This window comes from Bacillus rossius, chromosome 17, assembly GCF_032445375.1.
Source record: "Bacillus rossius redtenbacheri isolate Brsri chromosome 17, Brsri_v3, whole genome shotgun sequence".
NCBI lineage: Eukaryota > Metazoa > Arthropoda > Insecta > Phasmatodea > Bacillidae > Bacillus > Bacillus rossius.
Genome location: NC_086344.1, coordinates 4,030,873 through 4,054,161, shown reverse-complemented (window position 1 = coordinate 4,054,161; position 23,289 = coordinate 4,030,873). Strand labels below are relative to the sequence as shown.

The 23,289-nt window shown below is 40.3% G+C and overlaps 1 protein-coding gene across 2 annotated transcripts in view; it reads left to right on the top strand.

Annotated features, from left to right (window-relative positions):
• Positions 1-23,289, top strand: part of LOC134541001 (proton-coupled amino acid transporter-like protein CG1139) — a 133,773-nt gene that overhangs the window by 53,111 nt on the left and 57,373 nt on the right. The window contains exons 1-2 of one of the 2 annotated variants that reach the window (XM_063384115.1): positions 18,267-18,375; positions 20,106-20,204. In XM_063384115.1, coding sequence (XP_063240185.1) covers positions 20,148-20,204 — 57 coding nt within the window. In that variant the 5' untranslated portion in view covers positions 18,267-18,375; positions 20,106-20,147. Of the gene's footprint in view, positions 1-18,266; positions 18,376-20,105; positions 20,205-23,289 lie in introns of those variants that run through there. The other variant, XM_063384116.1, reaches the window with a different exon arrangement.

Genomic DNA, 23,289 nt, shown 5'->3' with positions numbered 1-23,289 from the left:
ACCCGTCGTGGTGGTGTGAGCTAGCCCCGCTGACGTCAGGTGGGCGGGGCGGCTGGTCACGGGCGCCCGCAGCTGCTGGCGGGGTCGTCGATGGTGTGGTGCAAGCGGCTATGCTCGATGAAGACTCGGGGAAAGACCCTTCGTGGCAGTGCGGTTCAACCCTAAAGACGTGAGGTGGGTGGGGCGGCTGGTAAAGGTCCGGGGCTGGGCGAGAGTTCACGGGGTAGTGGCCAGCTCCGTCCCCACGCCCTATCGGCCATTTCCCAACGGCGCGGACTCCCACAGCACAGCCCTGTTCAGTGGTAGGTCAGCGGCATGCCAGTGATATGTCTCAGTCCGACAGGACCTACAACGGGGTAGGCGCTCCCGTCTGCCGCCGCGACTTGATTGCCTCTCGTCGTGGTTGTCCCCAGGATCGGCCAGGAGAACTTGGTTGTGCGGCACCACTATCTGATGCTGACTACGACGACGTATGGTAGCACCTTCGAGGCGTCCTCCAATGGTCTGAGTGCCAACTGCACGATCCCAACACCCTGATTGCCCACGGTACTAGTTTCTCACAGATGGTGGCGTTTATGACAGAATTGAGAACTACAACAAAACATACGTCACCTATTAACACAACGGGCCGAGAAGATACGAATGTTACACTCAGATGAGTATGAGCTGTGCACATGAAATACGTTACACAGGTTCATGGTGCCATGTGCACCTTTCACACTAACACAATAATACATATTAAGCTTGGGCAGAGTGACCATATAGGTATGCGACCCGCAGTATCACCACATGCCCGCCTGGCGAAATCCCCAAGTGAGATTGATGGCAACATTTAGCATGAAGGCGAGGTGCAAACACCTGCGGTAGGTCCACAGGGACCGAGGAGGTCCCTGGTACCACCACTAAGGAGTCCTCCGAAGGTATGGCAGCAGGTGGCGCTGCTGATTGTTGTGTTCCGGGGAAGTTCACACACTGGTCGTGCTGATAGCATATCCTGCTCTACATAACGAACCGCAGCCAGGAACATATCGACGTCATTACGGGGCAGCGCCGCGCAGAAAAGGCCTCGACTCCGGTCTCAGCAGTTCGACGACGACGAGTAGCACGTCGCTCACTAGTCTTCCCATTGTCAGGCGTCGGTGTAGCAGCACATTGTCGTGGATGAATGCCTCCACCCTTTCTCCTGGTGCCTGTGCGCGGCAAAACAATGTTTGCGGACAGTGCGCGCGTGCATTGGGTCCATCAAATAGCGCCTCCAATCACTTTGAGAGTTCGTCCCACGTGACATTATAAACTCCTGGGTGTGCGCACCTGGTCTGACTTACATCATGGAGTCCTTGTTTTGAACCCAGTGAGGGCAAAAAATTTAAATGTTGACCAATCCTGCCTCCATGGTAGCCACCGGCAGACTGACCTCCCACCACTAATGCCAAGGTATATATATATATATATATATATATATATATATATATATATATATATCCAGCTAAAATGTTGTCATGTCAGCCATCTGCCAGAGTGCACTATCACCATGTTAGTTTAATTTTTACCTGCTAGAGTGCAGTTATCATTTATTACTGCGATGCCTGCCATCTTGACATATGGGCACCATCTTGGAAATTCGTAATAATTTTGATAGAAATTTGGAAATAATTCTAAAATTCATCAAATAAAACAGCTCATTACTAAACTGATTGGTTCGATACTTGGCAGATACAAAAATTTAATTTTATGGAATAAAATATTCTCTTTAATAAATATGGTGATAAGTCCTAAAATAGGCTTAAATTCCTCTACTACCAGTCTCCAGTAGAACGATAAGTTTTTTTTAAACGTTAGATTTGTTTTAGGGCGTCTTGAAATGTTAACAGGTGAAATATTTAATGCTGAATCATTTGAAAATCATACGCAGGCAATTCGATTTTTTTTTTATTTGCATCGGTTCGTTCGAGCCTTGGTTTGTCCCACATTGAGACAAATGACGTATATGTGTTGGTTTTCAAACCTGGTCGAACACCCAATGTCCTCCCATAGGGACGCAAGCACGGTCGTGCAAGCAAGGTGCTTTCTCAAGCGCCCCATGCACTAGCGGATATGCTCTAGTGTGTGGGCTGGTCCGGCCTCTGTCAGACCGAGCATAGCTCGGCTCGCCGTCGGATGGCAGTTCCCTCCGAGCCGAGCCCCGGACCGAGCATATCCGCCAGTGAGTGGCAGGTCCGGCCTCTGTCAGACCGTGCATGCTCGGCTCGCCGTCGGATGGCAGTTCCCTCCGAGCCGAGCCCCGGACCGAGCATATCCGCCAGTGAGTGGCAGGTCCCAACATGCTCGCCCCGAGGCCACAGCGAGTGTGCTGTCTGCTGCCGCAACATCAAGTCTTTTAATGACAATAAATTATTGGGAGTAGTGTGGGATATAAGGAGTAACGAATATATCAATATGCATATCAAACGAGAGTGCTACGAACAGCTGGTGAAAAAAAGCCAGATAAATTTTTCCAGACGCCGACGCCACACGTCGACTTTTTTAAGAAAAATATTTGACATTTTACGTGCAAGCTTTTGTTGTAAACTGCGAAAAAATTAAAACTTCCAAACAAAATAATCCGCCAAACAGTGCAATGCTGCTTGCAGCCATTGTGCAAGTACAACACCGACTGTCTTTGTAGAGAAAGAGACGAAGAGACGAGCATGTTCGTGTAGTGTGTGGTAGCGGCCATGCGCCGAGCATATCCGCTAGTGTATGGGGCGCTGTCCACACTCGTAGCACGCAGCTGTATCACGTGACCCTGCCCGACAATACACGGGAAGCCTAAGATGTACATCAAGTTCTGTCCCTGCCCGAACACGCCCGAATATTCACCTTCGGTCAACCTCGGGTTTATTTATATATATGTTTATATTTCTCTGTTTATTTTAATGCAGCTAACCTAACCGACCACTTTTAATATTTCAATTCATTTTTCCTGCGCAAAAATAAAAAAAATCCCGAGGTTAGCCGGGCGTGTTCGGGCAGGGACAGAACTTGATGGGCATCTTAGGCTTCTCACAATACACTGCCCCGTACACTTGTGTTCCGCGTCCGTCGCCACTGGCTGGCTGTCGTTCTGTTTTTACATCCGGCGGTGACGTTTTCGGCACACAAGTAGATTCACAGCAACCGATTGTGTTTGACGCCTGGACACGTAACTAAACACAAGTCTGTGCTCGGTGCATTACAGGTAAAATATAATGTATTCTACTTGGCGAAATCTGCATTTCGTGGAATTGTGAAAGTCTACTATTATCTAGGGACAATAACTGAGGCAAAATACATTTGTACTTTGCACTTGACGGTATCAATCTGAACATTATCATTCAGTACAGACCTGCAAAATTCGCGTGTTCATTTTATGTTATGCTAAAATTCAAATAATTATACCTTAGTGCTGCTTCTGTCATTGGTTCACTGTTAATCTGGAGGACTGAGGGCCAATTAGAGACCCTCACTCATAGAAGTGTCGAATCACAGGCCACCCAGTCGAGACGACTCACAAGTCAGCAGCCAAGAACAGTTGGAATTTGCCCGAGTGTGTAGAGGATATCGGAGTCTATCCTGGAGGTCATTGAACCCGCGAATTTTTCCGGTCTCTATGATAATCAGCTTACTGATGAACTGGTAACGTACGGACCTTTAAAATATAAATTGATAGCTGGACTGTGTATATGGTAAACCGTATCCGTTCGAAGACCAAGAGGAGAAGTGTGCCTTCGGACTATGAGAACTCCCATTTACAGTTCTGACGATGTAAAGCAGTCTTTTAAGCACAGTATCGATAAACTCTTGTCAGTAAGTGTCTGGCTGGTCTCTGTCTTCATAAACCGATTGGAGCTTAGAATTAGTCAGTTCAAGCCAATGCAGACTAAATGTTTATTAGCTTGCTAACTATTGCAAGTATTCCTGTAGTAGAGTACAAATTACATAATAAACGTCACTTTTTGGTTATATTTAATTAAATTATCTTTTTTTTTGCGTGGAGCAAGTATCGAGCAAGGGGACGGGAAATCGATCGAAACAATCAGTAAATAATGAGTGAATTGTTTCATGATTGTTGGTATTTTTCCCGAATTTCTAAATGTATAATAACAGAGTTTCCATATGGGGCCAAGATGGCCGACACGATGGCGGGTGCCTTGGAAATTATGTTTACTGCACTAATATGGCGGGAGAGTCCTCTAACAGACGAAAACAATATGTCGGATACAGGATGGCCACCATAACGTCATACAGGCTGACGTAATATATTCCTTAGCATTAGTGGTGGGAGATGGGTCTGACGGTGGTTTCCATGGTCCTCCATTATTACACAATTTTTAATCTAATGACCTTAACTGGTTCGAACTGTGGACTCCCTGACGTAAACGTGTTTGTTATTAAAATTTTATTAAGTTAATTTCTAAATAATTATTAAGTTTTTCCCGAATATCTAGCTTAAAAATTTCGGATTTTAAAAATGGTGACTGTAACGAAAATCAAACAATGGCGTTTGAAGTCAAGGTCATGACCTCAGCGGATTAGGACGGTTTGTCTATGCAGAATTTAAGCCGCTTTGGGAACACTTCAAGCCTCCGGCATTTTTGGGTAATAAATGGTATATTTTCCCTAAAAACGGGAATTTTCCCCCCTCTAAATTGAGAAATTTCTAGGAATTTTATAGATTTTCAGGAATTTTTGAGGAACTTTGTGAAATTTTTTACACCAATATGGCCGCCGTAATGTCAGAAATCCAATATGGCTGTCGTCACAAAGCACCACACTCCTACTCATGTCCCAGTAGTCTCATTGGTATACAGTAGATACTACTCGGAACATATAGCGAATTCATCTCGCGTGATGTGCTGAAATTTGAATAACAATACCATTGGGTTGCTTCTGCAACTGAATCATTGTAAATCTGGAGCACTGGGCCAATAAAACACACCAAACAAACGACTATCAAATCCGAGTCAACCAGTAGAGACGTCTCACGAGTCAGCAGGTGAAACTAGCTCGAGTATACAGAGGATCGTGGAGTCTATCCTGGAGGTCATCGAGTCCGCAGATGTTTCCAGTTCCTAACCATGCCTTATCCGTAGAGACCGGAAAAATTCTAAGATTCATTTCGCGATATGCTAGAATGCAAATAATTGTATTTTTATGCAACTTCTGCCATTGGTTCGCTGTTAACCTGGAGGACTGTGGGCCAATTATAGACCCTCAGTCAAAGCAGTATCGAATCACGAGTCTCCCAATTGATACTCCTCACAAGTCAGCAGCCAATGAACAGGTGACGTTTGCACGAGTGTGCACAGGATCGTGGAGTCTAGCCTGGAGGTCATTGAACCCGCGAATTTTTCCAGTCCCTACTTATCCGGGACTCGAACCCTGAACCTATTCGCATGTAAGCCGGCGTGCATCGAACTAAGCTAAGTAGGTCGGCTCTCCTGTGGCGGCCAATTGTTCGGTCTTCAGGAATGAAACAACAAATCAGTGGAAATTCTTTTTTTTTTCTGTTTCGTCAACGTCAGCTCTTGAGAACACACGGTTGCGCATTCGTGGATAACGATACTCTTTATCTCGCCTTATCAGGCCCCCATTGACTTGTGCGCATGGTCCGTTATCTCCGGCAGACTCACTGCTCTTCTGCGCCGCTGATTGGTTGTCCAAGAGGCCGAGAAGTAACGGGAAGATTGCAGCCGAGAAAAATTAAGCCTTGACATGGGATAGTTGCGCCCCTTTCGAAAAGAACAACAGCGCTCGATGGTTCCGGAAAAATTACGCTTAGGAAAATTGCACCTTGCCATAAAAATAAATGTATAACTGCGTTCGGTGTTATCGGGAAACTTGCGCATTGTCATAAAAAATTGTTTGTCTGTAAAGTCGGTTTACTGACGATAGTTTAACGTGACAATGTCATAACAAAACATTGATGAAATGATTCCATACTTTTATGAATAAAATTGAATAATTTTTATTTTAATATTAAAAGAATAAATACTTGAATTTATACTAGTAATCAGATATTTAAAATGCAAGAATAATTAACCTTTATTGCCGAATATGTTGTTGTAATAAGCAATGAAAACCACATTAACTTTTCAATTCGCTTTATAACCAGTCGACGAAACAGTTCACGTGTAGATGTAAGTTGTGTGCTTCCGTTGTCTTTCTTCTCCTCGGACGCATAGGCCAATCGAGTGGAAGAGAGATAGATGCGGCGCAATCGTACAATGAGCGTAACGGGAGACAGCGTAACGGAATAATGAGCGTAACGGGACACAGCGTAACGGAACAATGTAAGTAACGGGACACTTTTTCTTTTGTGCAGCTGGCGTTCATCTATTTATTAGACGTCACGTCAAAAAGTGTTATTATTGCGCCCCTACGAAAATATCAACAGCGCTCGGTGATATTGGGAAAATTGCGTCCGAAAAAAATGTCACCCGGGTAAATGTCACCGGAAAAATTGCGCTATTTCATATAATTCTATATTGATGTCATTTGAACAAAGCGCACTGCTTGCCTCCCTCCAAAAAAAAAATTCGCGTGTTCAATGAAATCCAGGATAGACTCCGATATCCTCTACACACTATGGCGAATGCCAACTGTTAATTGGCTGCTGACTTGTGAGTCGTCTCGACTGGGTGGCCTGTGATTCGACACTTCTATGAGTGAGGGTCTCTAATTGGCCCTTAGTCCTCCATATTAACAGTGAACCAATGACAGAAGCAGCACTAAGGTATAATTATTAGAATTTTAGCATAACACGAAATGACTCCGCGAATTTTTCAGGTCTCTAGTTATACTCAATAGATCCGTCACTAGGTATACGTAGGTATATCCACGGAACCAGCACCAACGGCAATGACGTAACAAGAGTATACGGTTGAAGGTCAAGCGGATTGAGTCACACGGGAAGCAATTTTCGTGCATTCCGGACAGACACGTGGAGGTTGATCTTTGAATTCTGTTTCACGTATCTTTGACAAGGTCTTTGTGAGTGTAACGCAGCTGTAGTTTGTGCGTTGTCGTGCATGGCAAAGCACTATAAGTGGGGCCATGGATATATCGCGAAAAGATTCCGAGACTAGCTGAAAGTTTAAACACTACAGCATCGTCTGTGTTTCGTGATTTGGTTCTATTTCTTGCAGGTGCATGACGATTGATAAAAAAACACCAGTCACAGTGATTCATTGCGGAAGCAAATGCGTCCTGAGTGGTCCAGCCAAACAAGGCAACTACTTCTATCGCAGACGGCCGCCAATAACAAGGAAGAAACCGCTGGTTAGGGTATACCTTGTTGCAGTCTAATAGGCGTTCAGCTTTATTCACGTAAAATGCCTGCCCTTAACTATAAGTACAATGTTAATATTTTTTTTTTTGTAAGTGGAACATAAAAATTCGTGTAAAATTACAGATATATCTAAATTTCTACAGTTCCATGAAAACAACTGTGTAACTACAAAATAGCGTTCGCAGTAATGCTGGGTTCGGAATTTTACCCGGACATTTATAATTTGTGTTGTTTCAGTACCTCCAATATTTAATGTTATTTATAAGACCGTTCCCTGAATAACTTTACAGTATTAACTGCGCACTTTAATAAGCATAATAAAACAAAATAAAGTCCAATAATTGAATATTTGATTATCTTTTCTATGGTTTAATATATATATTCTTATTTTAATCATCAATATATATAATAATGCACCAATTTTCGTAATAAATACCCAGTATTACACCCAAAACGTATTCCATTTATTCAAAAAATAACCATATCTCTGTGTTGTACAAATATAAATATATTTCTTGTAGTAATAGAAACTGTTTTCTGGCCACTGGTTTCCAAAGAAAGGAAGCTTTTGTAAAAAATGTATAAATATTTATTTTTCTGTTGGAGAGGTACGTATTTTCCACAAAAAAAAAGTTCAATGTTAAACCTCCATACCATCGTCTCTGTTCCGATATTGGTTGCGTTTATCTCATGCACGTCTCATGTCAGCACACGAATACACGGAAACTCTGTGCGGAAGCAAACGCTGCAAATGAGACAATGGCTTCTCTTGAAGACGACAGGCATTTACAAGGTTTCAACCGGCGTTGCGTTTGAAAAAGCATAGTCCAAATACTAAAAATACAGTTTTATTTATTATCAAATATATTTATACACTGCAAGTAAATTTATAACAATAATTATAACGTCTGTCCACGAAATAAGGCCACTTTTAGTAAGTCCACTATTCACTCTCCCAACTGGAGCTCGGCTCGACAGTAGTTCTCTGTGCACAGTTAGTCTCTTACCCCGCCTTACGCCTGGCTCAACACACTGCCTCGCAAAACACTTGCACGCCCGCGCCGTGGTACAGTGCCCGATGCGCCAAGACCATCGCTCGTCGCCCTCTAGCGCTCGCCAGGTTCACCCGGTCGCCGGTGTCACCGCCAGCCTCTGCGACTCCCTCGCCGGAGGTCGGCGCTGTCTTACATACCTTGGAAACCCCGCTATGGAACGGTCTCGTAAGCCCTCTGAAGCATCGCGTCATCAAAATCTCCGTCTTGACACTCGAAGCTTCGAGAACTAGGGCGTCCTAGTTACGCCACTTAGCCGCAGACGTGGCTCTAAGAACGTGCCGAACCTTCGAGAGACAAGGAGAGGGGCGCCGCTCCTAGTGGGATTACCGCAGAGGGATGGGCGCTACACGTTCGGGAGGTGGGGCCTCTGCTGGACCCCCTGCTGCTCTGGCCTGCCTCGTTGCCTGGCCTCTTGCATCCTCGTAACAATATTTATCAAACGATTTCAAAGATATGATTATATATATATATAAATTTATTTCTGAAAATTAGTACAAGGTGAATTATAACTTGTGGCATATACATGATAACTGAGAAACAGTTAACATGGCAAGGAAGCCAATTCTTTTAACAAACCACCTATTTTAGATAAAAATATTTTTATTCCACATCAATTAATGTTTGTTTCAATTTAATTAGTAAAAAAAAGGGTATAATTTTACAAAATAGGTATGTAATTAAGTAAAATTGTTTCGGGCACGACAGAAAAACGTAGGAGGTTTTTAAGTTACTGATTCCACAAAAATTTACTTTTGTTACATGCTTAGTGTAAAACAATTGTGTTGTTAACAAAGAAGCTATAACGTTACTTCATCTTATGTGCACAAATTAATAAACAAAAAATTTCCAAATTTACCAACAATACCATTGTCAGTTAATATCCTGTTTACTCCGGTGTAGTCACGGAAGGAACTAGTAAGTGTATCTATACATCTATCTACATATCTATCTGTAGTAATAAAATAGAGAGTTTGCATGTCTTTTGTCCAAGTAGCGCTCAGGCGATAGGGTCTAAGGCCGTGAAAATTGGTGCTTGGATTCTTCAGGGGGAAGATTTGCAACTCAAAACAATATTTTCAAAATGCGTTTGTTTTTTAATTTAATTTTTTTTATTCAGACGAGCACATAGTAAGTACCACGGATGTAAGAAGTAAGGGAGTTGTTGTTACTATCTTTGCCAAGTTAATACTTGATGTTAATCCCATCTGCATAGCAAAATATTATAAGTAATTGTGTCGCTTAACGCTAATTACTTGCAGATGCCTTACAATCCTGTTTGATCGGCAATATAAATTACATGATTTATTTTTTAAGACTCTTTCTAGCGAGTTAATTTCCAGCTATTAAAAAAATTATAACATATTAGCTTTAATACAACTATGATTTGTTTTTTTCTATTCAATTACCAACTTGTTGACCTCAAAATCAGAACAGACACCTGCTCCGATAATCTGACACAGGCTGTTGCATTGTTAATGCTTTCTTCGTCTCCTGGCAACGGCTATTACTACCTATTACATTTTTGGTGTTGTATTGACCTTCGAAGCGTAACTTAATCCAGCCTTTTCTGTAATTGTCTTTACCTTCATACTAGCACAGTATTGGTAAATTTAAATGTGAGATTGGGGGTTCTTAAAAACTGTTGAAACTAAGATGACATCTTTGGTTTGGGTTTCTTCCGGTCAACTTAGTTCTAAAGTTTTTTGACGTGACAACGTCTAATAAATCGATAAACGTCGGCTGCACGCACGAAAAAGTGTCCTGTAACGCACATTGTCCCGTTACGCTGTGTCCCGTTACGCTCATTGTACGCTTGCGCCGCATCTATCTCTCTTCCACTCGATTGGAACAACCATCGATTTGACTTTTTCGAGGCACATTAAACTTGAAACACTCCCATTCGTTTCCTACTTTTCCTATCATCGCTCTATCCTTAACAGAATAACACAGATTGGAAGAAGTTAAATAGCAAACATGTATAAAAGTTATAGTTCAAATAATATATTTTCGTTAAAGTAATAAACATATTTGAATAAATGAGTGCAAATAAAAGTAAATTTATCAATTAAATTGTAGATTTAATTACACTCCTTATTTGTATCCATACAAAATACTGATAATTCAATAAAAATGATTCAATTTTATTCATAAAGTTATGCAATCATTTCATCAATGTTTTGTTATAACGTTGTCACGTTAAACTATCGTCCGTAAACCCACTTTACATACAACCAATTTTTTTTTCATGAGTTGATTCACAAAATTCGATTAGGTTTATTTTCTCGATTGAAGAGTAGCCCCGAGGTGAGGCATATTTAATGAGTGGTGCGAGGATTCTGCCTGTAGTTTGCCATAGCGAAGCACAGGTGCATCTATTAGTTATAAATACGAAGATGAGTCATATATAGGGGCAGGCATTTTTCGCGAAAAAATCTGACCACCTATTAGACTGCAACTCTAACCAGCGGTCTCTTCCTCGTGATTGGCGGCCGTCTGCGAGAGAATTCGTTGCCTTATTTGACCGAGCCACTCAGAACGCTTTTGCTTCCGCACTGAATTATTGTGATTGGTGTTGTAGCAATCGTCATGCACCTGAAAGAAACTCATCCAATCACGAAATACCGACATTGCTACAGTGTCTTAACTTTCAGCTTGTCTCAAAATTTTTTCGCGAAATATGCGTGGCCCTAGTCATATATTTTTAACTATGCCTATTCAGCAACGTATACCTTTAAATCGTATGGATATTCATATTATACATTGTCACGAATCACCCTACACAGAATTTTTTTTTGTAAATGAAACAGATATATTCACGTTAAATTACAGATTTTTGTAAATTTTTACATTTGCATGAAACCAGCTGTATCACTGCAAAATAGTGTCTCCAATCTTACCCGGGAATTTATGCTTTGTGCTGTCTCAGGACCTCGAGTAGTTAAATTAATTAGTTAACCGTTCCCTGAATAGCTTTTGTAGTGTTAATTCCGCACATTAATAAGCCTAATATAACAAAATAAAGAACAATTACTTAATATTCTACTATCTTTTCCATGGTTAAAAAAAACTACGCTTGAATGAAACTTGAATTAAAATATGAAATTTTGCACCAATTTTCGTAAGAAATAATTGGTTTTATTTTGAAAAATGTATTTCGTACATGCAAAACTAACCATAGCCATTGTGTTGTACAATATTACAATATCTTTATTTTAGTATTACAAACTATGTATTGGCAACGTGTTTCAAAAGGAATTTTTTTTAAGTTACAGAAATTGTTTTCGTGTGTAGTAGGTATTTTATTGAAGTGATTAAGGTTTGGGACATTTGGACAGGTGATTGTAACCCGACCCTTTCGGAATTGGAGCGCCAGCGTGTTGACCACAGCGCCATCTAGCTCGGCGACAGTTCAGGCATGCGCGCGCGTGCCGCATGCAAAGTGGCACGAAGAAGTGACGAGTGGCATGAAGCGACGTGTGGCATGAAGTGATGTGTGGCATGGGGCCAAGAACAACAACAAACTGGGCTTCGTTACCGCAGCAATGGGCGGTAATGAATATATTTTGTTTTTTTGCGAACGGGTTGAGCGGGGATTCCAAGGCTTGAATAACAAAATCGTGATGGGTCGGGCGCCACACGCGATGAACGCACAACGCGACACGAATATTTAGAAATTTAAGATTACCCGCCTACCTTAACTGTTAGAAATGACAGTGAATTTACGTACTTTTCAAAGAAGAATTTAACTTAAACAATAAAAAAAATTGGTAGTCTGTAATGTCGGTTTACGGACGATAGTTTAACGTGACAACGTCATAACAAAACATTGATGAAATGATTGCATACTTTTATGAATAAAATTGAATCATTTTTATTGAATTATCACTATTTTGTATGGATACAAAGAAGGAGTAATATGAAATCTACAATTTAATTGATAAATTTACTTTTATTTGCACTCATTTATTCAAATATGTTTATTACTTTAACAAACAGATTATTTTAAATATAACTTTTATACATGTTTGCTATTTAACTTCTTCCAATCTGTGTTATTCTGTTAAGGATAGGACGATGACAGGAAAATTAGGAAACGAATGGGAGTGTTTCAAGTTTAATGTACCTCGAAAAAGTCAAATCGATGTTTGTCCCAATCGAGTGGAAGAGTGTTAGATGCGGCGCAAGCGTACAATGAGCGTAATTTCGTAAACTGTCACCACTAGGATACGTTAGAGAAGTTTTGAGGTCACGTTGCTCCTTCTGAAAGCCCTGCACACCGCATGTGTGTCCATACAGACTGGGCACTTGATAACCTGCCTTCCCAAGATCTGAGTCCGTGTACAACGAGACCTCGCTTGCACTGTGGTCTCTGTGCGGGTTTCCCACTTCGGCAAGCCACGCCGCCGCCGCCGATTCAACATATTGCCATCCGGGGCAGTAAGCGTGGGCGAGGCCAGAAACCGAAGTTACTACAACTCGCTAAGTGCATAGTAATTCAGGTGCACCCCACACTGGTGAAGAATCATTTGAATCGACGGCGGGGGTTTGCGTGTCTTGTGGGATAGGTTTGGCACACCGGCCTGTGTTGTGCGCGCTGGTAGGTTGTGTAATCGGCAAGCCACGAGTCCTCCACAGGTTATCGGAAATGGGTGTGTGTTGGGGGCCGGGGGGGGGGGGGGAATGGGGAATGGTAGTGGAGGGGTGGGAAGGAAACCCGGTCCATGTTGTGGCTGGCCTTTGGATTGCCTCCAAGAAAGCATCCAGTAGTTGCGACATCTTATGGAAGAGTCCTCGCCGGCCGTGATCGCCAAACGAGTCGCGCTCACGCGGCGAAGGGTCGTGCGTTGCAATCCGACAAAATTAAACGAAGATCCGTCACGTCGCATCCGTCAATCACGTGACCTCAAGCCAATCAGGAGCCCCGAAGAGTTACATCCGTCCATCCGTCCTGTCTAAAGCTTCCCAACCTTTAACTTTCGACGGACGGACAGATGAAATAATAACTAGGGACCGGAAAAAATCGCGGATTCATTTCGCGATATGCTAAAATGCAAATAATTATAATTTTATTCAAATTCTGCCATTGGTGCGCAGTTTACCTGGAGGACTGTAGGACAATTTTAGACCCTCAGATCAAAGCAGTGTCGAATCACGAGTCTCCCAATTGAGACGCCTCACGAGTCAGCAGCCTCATTCAAGTTTTGCGAGGAATTCAGGATGACTACCTCATACACTTACATGTGATTGACTTGCTTAACATATAAAATTCATTGCTAAAAAAAAAATTGGTTGTCTGTAAAGTCGGTTTACGAACGATAGTTTAACGTGACGTCATAACAAAACATTGATAAAATGATTCAAACTTTTATGAATAAAATTGAATCATTTTTATTGAATTATCACTATTTTGTATGGATACAAAGAAGGAGTAACATGAAATCTACAATTTAATTGATAAATTTACTTTTATTTGCACTCATTAATTTAAATATGTTTATTACTTTAACAAACAGATTATTTTAACTATAACTTTTATACATGTTTGCTATTTAACTTCTTCCAATCTGTGTTATTCTGTTAAGGATAGAACGATTATAGTAAAAGTAGGAAACGAATGGGAGTGTTTCAAGTTTAATGTGCCTCGAAAAAGTCAAATCGATGGTTGTTCCAATAGAGTGGAAGAAAGATAGATGCGGCGCAAGGGCACAATGAGCGTTACGGAACACATAGTAGTGGGACAATGTGCGTTACGGGACACTTTTTCGTGCGTGCAGCCGGCGTTCATCGATTTATTAGACGTTATCACTTCAAAAAAAAAGTTACGAACGCAGACAGGATAGCGATGCGCGCCAGGTTCGGAGCTGGCTGGCGGTCCCGCACGGCCACTGACGTCACGCGCCGTCCACTGACGTAAGGCATGCCACGCGTGCCTGGCCAGGTTACAAGGATCCTCGCTACCCCCCTCCCCCTCCGCTCAACGAACAAGGTCCCGCCTCGGGCTATTGTCACCTCAAGCAGCCTGGGGATTCCGGGCTTACAGAGGCCACCGCGTGGAGTGGCGTGAATAAGCGTCACGTTTCTGGGTGTTTCGAGCGTTGGGTGGGCCGGGGTGACGCGACTCTTCACAGCCGCTCTCGTCGGTTCGAGAATGGCTCCAAATTGGTTGTGACGCCAGCATCCGCAGTACTCCCATAAGATCGGAGAGTTCCGCGAGTGAAGGGAAGTGCGACACCGGCGAAGAGGGTCAGAGACCCCCTCGAGAGTGGCGCGACGTGGAGCGACGGGACCGTGAGAGTGCGACTGAGTGGCGCGAGACTGTGTGTGTGGACAGGCGCGAGGTGAGGGGCGAACCACTGTTGAGCCTAGCTCCAGTGAGGAGTGCGAACTGTGGAACTTGACAGACATAGAGTGTCTTGCGAACAAACATTATTAAGTGCCAGTGATTGGTGATAACACATTTTTAAGTACAAACGTTTATTAGTTATGTAAATATTAGTAATTAATAAAAAGGTAATAAAACTTAATTGGGCTGTCCCATACGCACCCAGCTACAGTACATTATACTCGTAAAATATTATATATTATTTAAATTTTACTTGTGAGAAACCTTTTTTAATTGAAATTATCTAATTTTAATAAGTCTTTTTTTGTGATATACGTTTTGCGTAATGCCAACATGGAAGTTTTAAAAAAAAATGTTCGCTGAAATTTAATGTCAAATGTATTGAGTTAATAATGGTATTAATTTAAGTAAAGTGTCTTTTTGACACAGTGTCAACAAATTACACAAATAATTTGCTTTTATGCAGATAATTTCTCATTGCATTACATTTGAAGTTTAATGATAAAACACGTACCAGTTACAAGGGGGGAAAAAACTAAAGATGATTTAGAAAATGAAAAGTTCAGTTTCATGCAGTCATAAGTCAAGCAGATTTTTAATTCGTGGTCTGGCGCATAATTTTATATTTAATTTGAAGTTTAATTGAAATATATACCTATATATATTTAAACATGGAAGCGATAATAGAATATTTAATGATTGGACTTTATTTTATTGATCCCTGCTTATTATATGCGCAGTTAATAACGGAAAACTACTCAGGGAACGGTTTTCTAATAACTTCAACTATTGGAGGTACTTGGGCAACACAAATCATAAATGCCTGCGTAAGAATCCGAACCCAGTATTACTGTGAAAACTATTTGGTTATGGAACAGTTATTTTCATATAAATGTACAAATTTACAACTATCTGTGTAATTTTATATGAATTTTTTATGTTCCACTTACACTTAAAATTTTACCGTGTAGTACAAATGTTTAGGGGCAGACATTTGTCGCGAATTATTATGAAGGCTGTGATGTCCAGATATCTTGTGATTGTCGGCCGTCTGCAAGATAAGGCGTTGCCTTTTTTGAGCAGGCCATTAAGGACACGTTTGCTTCGGAACTGAATGTTTGTGAAGTAAACATGACCCTGAAAAAAAAAAAAAAACCAACCACAAAAAAAGACGATGCTACAGTGTTTTAACTTTCAGCTAGTTTCGAAAAGTTTTTCGCGAAAAATATGTGTCCCTGCCAATAGTATAGGTATGCTTCTGAAACTGTTATTCTGTCAATAGCGTACGTAAAAAAATATATATATATATATATGTTGTCTGTACAGTCCGTTTACGGACGATAGTTTAACGTGACAACGTCATAACAAAACATTGATGAAATGATTGCATACTTTTATGAATAAAACTGAATCATTGTTATTGAATTAAAGTTATTTTGTAAGAAGGAGTGAAATGAAATCTGCTATTTAATTGATAAATTTACTTTTATTTGCACTCATTAATTCAAACATGTTTAGGGCCTATTACTTTAACAAAGAGATTATTTTAACTATAACTTTTATACATGTTTGCTATTTAACTTCTTCCAATCTGTTTTATTCTGTAAAGGATAGGACGATGATAGGAAAAGTAGGAAACGAATGGGAATGTTTCAAGTTTAATGTGCCTCGAACAAGTCAAATCAATGGTTGTTCCAATCGAGTGGAAGAGAGATGGATGCGGCGCAAGCGTGCAATGAGCGTAACAGGACACAGCGTAACGGGACAATGTGCGTAACGGGACAATGAGTCATCCTTTTTCGTGCGTACAGCCGGCGTTCATCGATTTATTAGACGTTATCACGTCAAAAAAAAAAAAAAACATCGCAATTAGCTTTGCAAGTTGGCAGTTGGGAAATGCGTATCTCCGGCAGTACGTTTTGAGAACTTCTGAAATTTGTGCCAGGTCACGAAAACAATGTACTACACTGATTTTTTTTCTTTCCTTTTGTAGATGGAACAGAAATATTCAAGTAAAATAACATATATTTGTACATTTGTACATTAAAATGAAAACGCAGTAAAACTGGGATAGGATTCTTATGCGGGCTTTTATTCTTTTTGTTGTACCAGTAGCTGCGAAAGATTAATATATTTTAAACCGTTCCCTGAACAGCTTTCCAGTTTTAACTGCACACGTCAATAAGCATAATAAAACCAAATGAAGTCCAATGATTAGACACCTGAAAAATTTGCTGGTTCATTTCGTGTTATGCTAAAATTAAAATAATTATACCTTAGAACTGCTTCTGTCATTGGTTCACCGTTAATCTAGAGGTCTGAGGGCCAATTAGAGACCTTCACACAGAGAAGTGTCGAATCACAGGCCACCCAGTCGAGACGACTCACAAGTCAGCAGCCAATGAACAGTTGGCATTTGCCCGAGTGTGTAGAGGATATTGGAGTCTATCCTGGAGGTCATTGAACCCGCGAATTTTTCCGGTCTTTAAGTATTACATACTATGTTTTGGCAACTGGTTTTCAAAGGAATATGCTGTTAAAGTACACATTTTTTTTTTATTCTGTGTCAACAAACATCACGCATGGTTTGCAAGTGACGGAGAATGCTCACCACCACCGGTACGGGTAGTTACCACAACGCCGAAATACCACAACGCCGAACGTACAATAACGCCGAATACCATAACGCCGAATGCCAAATTGACCGCAACGCCGACAGCTAGAAAACTGCTGCGAAATACAGTAACGCCGAAAAATGTTGCTGCGGGGAAAGGTTGAAGGGGGGGGGGGGGGACAGGAGCAAAATGAAAAACAGCTGAATTAATTTGTGTGCTAAGCTTAACTAACCTAACCTTTGTGGCAGTCCTGCAATGACATTTTAAGGCGTTAATGTATTTCGGCGTTGTGGTACACAGCAGTTTTCTAGCTGTCAGCGTTGTAGTCAATTTAGCATTGGGCGTTATGGTTTTCGGCGTTATTGTACGTTCGGCGTTGTGGTATTTCGGCGTTGTGGTGCGTCCCCCACCGGTACTCATGAGAAACTTCTCAAATTTGTGACGAGTCACATGACATCGGACCTCAAAATCTGCCCACCCTTTCTTCGCCTCTTCGAAACGGTACGCGGCAAAGAATCCGGAGACAGCACAACAGGAACCAGATTAATCCCACGCGACAGGAGAAACCGGTTGCACGCATTTTTCCCCCACCATCTCTCACCATGTTACCTTTTTTTTTGTTTCACTGCCACGCTTCACCGCGTTTTTTTGATGTTTTCCTCACATTACGCGCTTTTTACTTCCACGAACCTTTGGAAACAGGCGCGTTCCAACCGGGGTGACGTCATTGTCCGCTTCTTTCAGTATCTTTCCTTCCGTCGGCGTCGCGTTGGTGAACATGTTTTGGTCGGGAGGGGGGGGGGGGAAGTTGTTGATGACGTCATGCAGGTGAACTCCCTCCCACCCCTACAGCTCGTAGGAGTAGGGGTAGGAGGGGGAGTCCGCCCCCCCCCCCCCCCTCCAACACTGCAACTGGTCTGCGATCACGTATATAACCGTAGAGACAAAAACTTTCCCGCGAAAGTTCTGTCAGTAGTTCGCGCGCGCCATTCGGGGCAGATGTGGACTGTTGATGCCAGCGACAAAGAGTGCGCGGCAAATATTTATTCTCGAGTAAGTGCCTGTGTTTTTTTTTTTTTCATTAACACTGCAGTGCTGCCAACTAAACGCGTCTATTAACTGCCGTTTAAACTGCCGTAGTCTTCATTTTGTTGTGAGACACAAAGCAGCTTACAAAGGCGAATGAATGTTTTCTTGTTAGAGAGGGTAAAAAAAAAAATCACATGCCTTTCGGGCTTCGATACATTTTGTTTTTAAATCTGCAAACATGTTTTCCTACCTTCGGTTGTTTTATTTTATTTTATATCTAGATTGACGGAAAGCTTTTTTAAGGCAACGTGAATGCTTTAATATAACTACGCAGTCTTAAAAACAATTTTTGTTTCCATATATATATATATATTTGCATGTATGTTTATAGCCATAACTCTAGTACGTAATATGACAATTTATTGTGACACTATGATTTGGTTGTTTTGCTTGACTTTTAAACGTGTAATAGATTTTACTTAAACGTTTGAAACTGAACCAAAGGTAATTTATGGGATCTCTCGAAATTAGAAATGTTATCACTCAGGTGCACGAAATTTCGACTGGTCACACAGCCAATTGACTGATTCTATAGGCGTCTCGTTATATTTCAAAAATATTCCAGTCATGTACGAATAACGTTTTTTTTTCTTTTCGCAATCGAAAGTCAATATCTTAACGAGTATTTGAAAATTAAAATGTTTTGATCGTTAGCCACAGAAAAAAGTATTTTTTTTAGTTCAATTATGGTTTTTTTTTGTTATGAGATACCTTTTTTTCGGCTTTTTCTTAATACGTACCTTCTTAAACGGTACAAGCTGAAATGATTACTTGAAACTCTCCATTATTTGTCAACATATATGTCAAAGAATGTATGCTGGATTATTTCAAAGTCATCTAAAAAGCCCTACGCAAAAAAAAAGTAGCTTGTTGCAAATTTTTTTTCTGTTTCTCAAGCTCGAAAACACGCAAATTGAAAATTTCCGGCAAATAGATAGGAAAAAAAGTAAGGACTAATAAAACGATTGGAAATAAAAAAATAATCAATTTTATTACACACAATAGTCAATTCACCGGCATTTAAATAATTCGAATTTTTGAACGACTTATTAATTCGGCGAATGCAGCCTTGACATTAAATTACAGTTTAGTTAAGGGTACACAATGATGCATTCTTAGCATTCGTAAACATACTACTTTTTAAAAAGTAATTGATGGTTTCATGTTATCAAGGGATAAATAAATGACTGTCACTCGACCTACGTGAATAAAATATTGGTTAACATGCGGCGAACTAATAAATAACACGAAATCGTAAACTAACTAGGATCAATACATAACATATTTTAAAAAATTTAGTGTGTATTTATATTTGTCTATATTTTGTCGCTTCCTTAACTAAACTTCATTCGATAGTTTGCGAATTGAATGTTCAGAATAGTTACTTCATGCCGGTAACCAGAAATTTCCTTATTCGGGAGATCTCAAGACCAGAAATTTATAGATACCTTTAGCCGAACTTTAAAGTAAAAAAAAGCCCTTGTTTTATCCAATACACGATGCAATTTTAAATGTGCATTTATTTTTAAGACAAGAAATACGATGGAAAAAGTTGAGCAGAGCTTAAAAATTGTTTACTTTAGTCAAATCAGTTATAAGAGTAGATAGTTATCATTACTATGTAATGTGCCACAGAATGTGAATTATTCCGCAAAGACGATGCCTATATACACTATCCTTTGTTTTTGTTTCAGACGATCTGAAATTATTGCGACGTCGAGAATTCAGTCAGTGAGATGAGTCACACGAATTTGGGATTTACCGGCTCCCATGGACAAGGCATCCAGCAACTGGTGAGTGAAGTGCAAACTATTATTTCATGTTCCACACAGCGTAATTCATAGCCGAAATTTGCGTTTTGGGTAAATATGCAACAGCTTGAAGATACATGATTGATTTCGTCTGAACGTACACGACGTACAAATAAAAAGGCAATGAACTACGGTTGAAATAATTCGTGATGATCAGTGCCATAAGCAATAATGTAATTTTGTTGAGAATTTGAGCTTGCACGAGAATTACACAAGTTAGATTTAGAAGCAATGTAAGTAAAAAATAACGTACGTACAAAAATGCCAATAAATAAAATCTGCAGGTATGGTCATAATGAATTGAGTTTTAGCTATTAGAAATCGTTAGTTTTGTCACTTAATTTTCCTGAAATATTTACCGATGGAGATGTATTTTAATTATGTATTAAATAATATTTATATTTTACAAATTACTTTTTTGTTTATAATTTTTTTTTTTAAATTTTACGTTTAAGCCTCGTCAATAGAGACTTCGTTTGATATTGAATAGACGGAAACACATTTCGTACAATAGGGAAATACAGGAAGGAACCAAACAAACATTTTCCTTGAGATATTTCGGGAAAGCTTGGAAAAACCGAAACCAGGATGTCTGAACAATGATTCAAACCACGTCCGTCGTAAGGCGGGTGTGGCGTGTTGATCACTGCGCTACTTCACTCGGTTCATCTACATTTGTTCACGGCGAGTAGATCCCGCGCCATTCATGGCATCCCAGAGGCGAGAATTTCCCCAAGATTCATGAATAGCCCCGGAGATCAAAACACTAATCATGCACTGTTAGAAACTAAACCTAATTAATTTGTGGTTTTTTCAACGAGTGATCGTCCACAAATAGACGTAGAAATATTCTTAGTTCCAGATAATTGCATCTTCCTACAAACTACGCTGAGTTCTGTAATTCAAATTGAACACGACGAGCATGGACCTAGAAGAATGAATAGTGCTTCTACTGTAGATAAGTTCTCGACGGGTCTAATACTACAAAGATAATTGTTTGCGATTCCATTTCCAAAGTAAATAAACCTGTGACAACTTGTTAAGTCACGATAATATAGCGAACATTGTTTACTGAATTAAGTAATAGGGATGTGAGTTTAGATTTAGAAGAAATTAATTATCTCTCCGACCTGAACGAGTCTTACAAAACAATGTTCTTGTGTTAACACAGTATACATAGTAGGATGGGTGCGGTATGAACTTTGCCCAATTAATCCACGAGGAACAGACGCAAGGTTACCAATCTGACAGGTGAAGAAATGGGACCACATTAAGGAAAAAAATAGTATACGCGAAAGTCTGGGTAAACGGATAACTTATTTATATACTAGTAAATATCATTTTACACAGAAAATATTTTTTTTGTACTTTTAAAAAAGGTTTATTTGACAACCGGTTGCCAAAAGTAGTTTTCAATACTACAAGAAATATATTGAAACTTTGTACAACACATGCATATTGGTTATTTCTGCATAGATATATGAAATACGTTTTTCGAGATACTATTGAGTATTTCTTGCGCAAATAACGCATAATTTTATATTTTAATTGATGTTTCAATCCAGCATAATTTTTTTTAGAACCAATGATAAGATAATCGAATATTCAGTAACTGGACTTCATTTTGTTTTAATATACTTATTTTGTGCGCAGTTAATTATGGAAAGCTAATCAGGCAACGGTTAACAAATGACTGTAACTACTGGTAGATGCCTGAAAAATTCGCGGGTTCATTTCGTGTTATGCTACCTTAGTGCTGCTTTTGCCATTGGTTCACTGTTAATCTGGAGGACTGAGGGCCAATTAGAGACCCTCACTCATAGAAGTGTCGAATCACAGGCCACCCAGTCGAGACGACTCACAAGTCAGCAGCCAATGAACAGTTGGCATTTGCCCGAGTGTGTAGTGGATATTGGAGTCTATCCTGGAGTTCATTGAACACGTGAATTTTTTCGGTCTATAACTATTGGATGTACTGGGAAAACACAAAGCATAAACGCCCGGGCAAAAATCCGAACCCGGTATTACTGCAAACACTATTTTTTTTGTAGCGATACAGTTGTATTCAAGTAAATGTACAAAATTTCAAATATACATATGCAATTTTACGAGAGTGTTTTGTTCCATTTACAGATGAAATTCACAGTATGGGTTTTTTTGGGGCATTTGAGAGGAACTATGGGTAGAGACCTGTAAAATTCACGGATTCATTTCGCGATATGATAGAGTCCAAATACATTTCACATTATTTTGCTTCAGTGATTGGGCCACAATTTATCTGAATGACTCTGGGCCAATGAAAAATCTTTAACAAAAGAATTATCGAATCACGATCATTCCAGTCAACAGGTGTTACGAGTCGGTAACCAATCAGCAGATGTAATTTACACGAGTGCGTAGAGGATCATGGAGTCCATCCTTTAGGGATTTGAAATCGCAAATTTTACAGGTCTCTAACTATGAGGGACAGGTTTTTTTTTTTTTTTTTTTAAAGGTTTGAGCTAGCGAGCAGGAAATTAAGCCTACAGCACTCAACCAGTGAGTGCCTTATTTGAGTGGGAGCGGCCTCAAACTCAATATCCGTCATTTTTCGAAGAAATTATTTTACGAATGTCCGTGGGTAATTATTTGTACCAAGCACTCTTCGTGAATTAAAAGTGAAGCTTTATTTATTAACAGCGTGTCGCAACTGAACCCGCGGTTCTATGATGGTTGTTTTTTTTTCAGTGTCACCTCTAGTTACACTAAAAAAGGCCGAGCCCAAGGTCGATGACGCCTGTCCTTTGTCCGGCCCGGTGACTATTCACCGCCCGTCAACTCTGACGTATGATTGTCCGTGACGCTACAACCTCAATGATAACCTAAACGTTAATTTATTCCGGGAGTTGGCAGAAATATTTTATGTCGTCCAGTTTTCAACATGCATTTGGCTTTTGTTAGGTAAAGCATAGTAAGAGCGAAATTAAATTCAACACGCGAAGTTAATTACGACTAGTTCCTACGTACTTTTACCCTTTGAAGTTATCTGTCGTTTTATATTTAATTGATTTTTGATAATGACGAACAC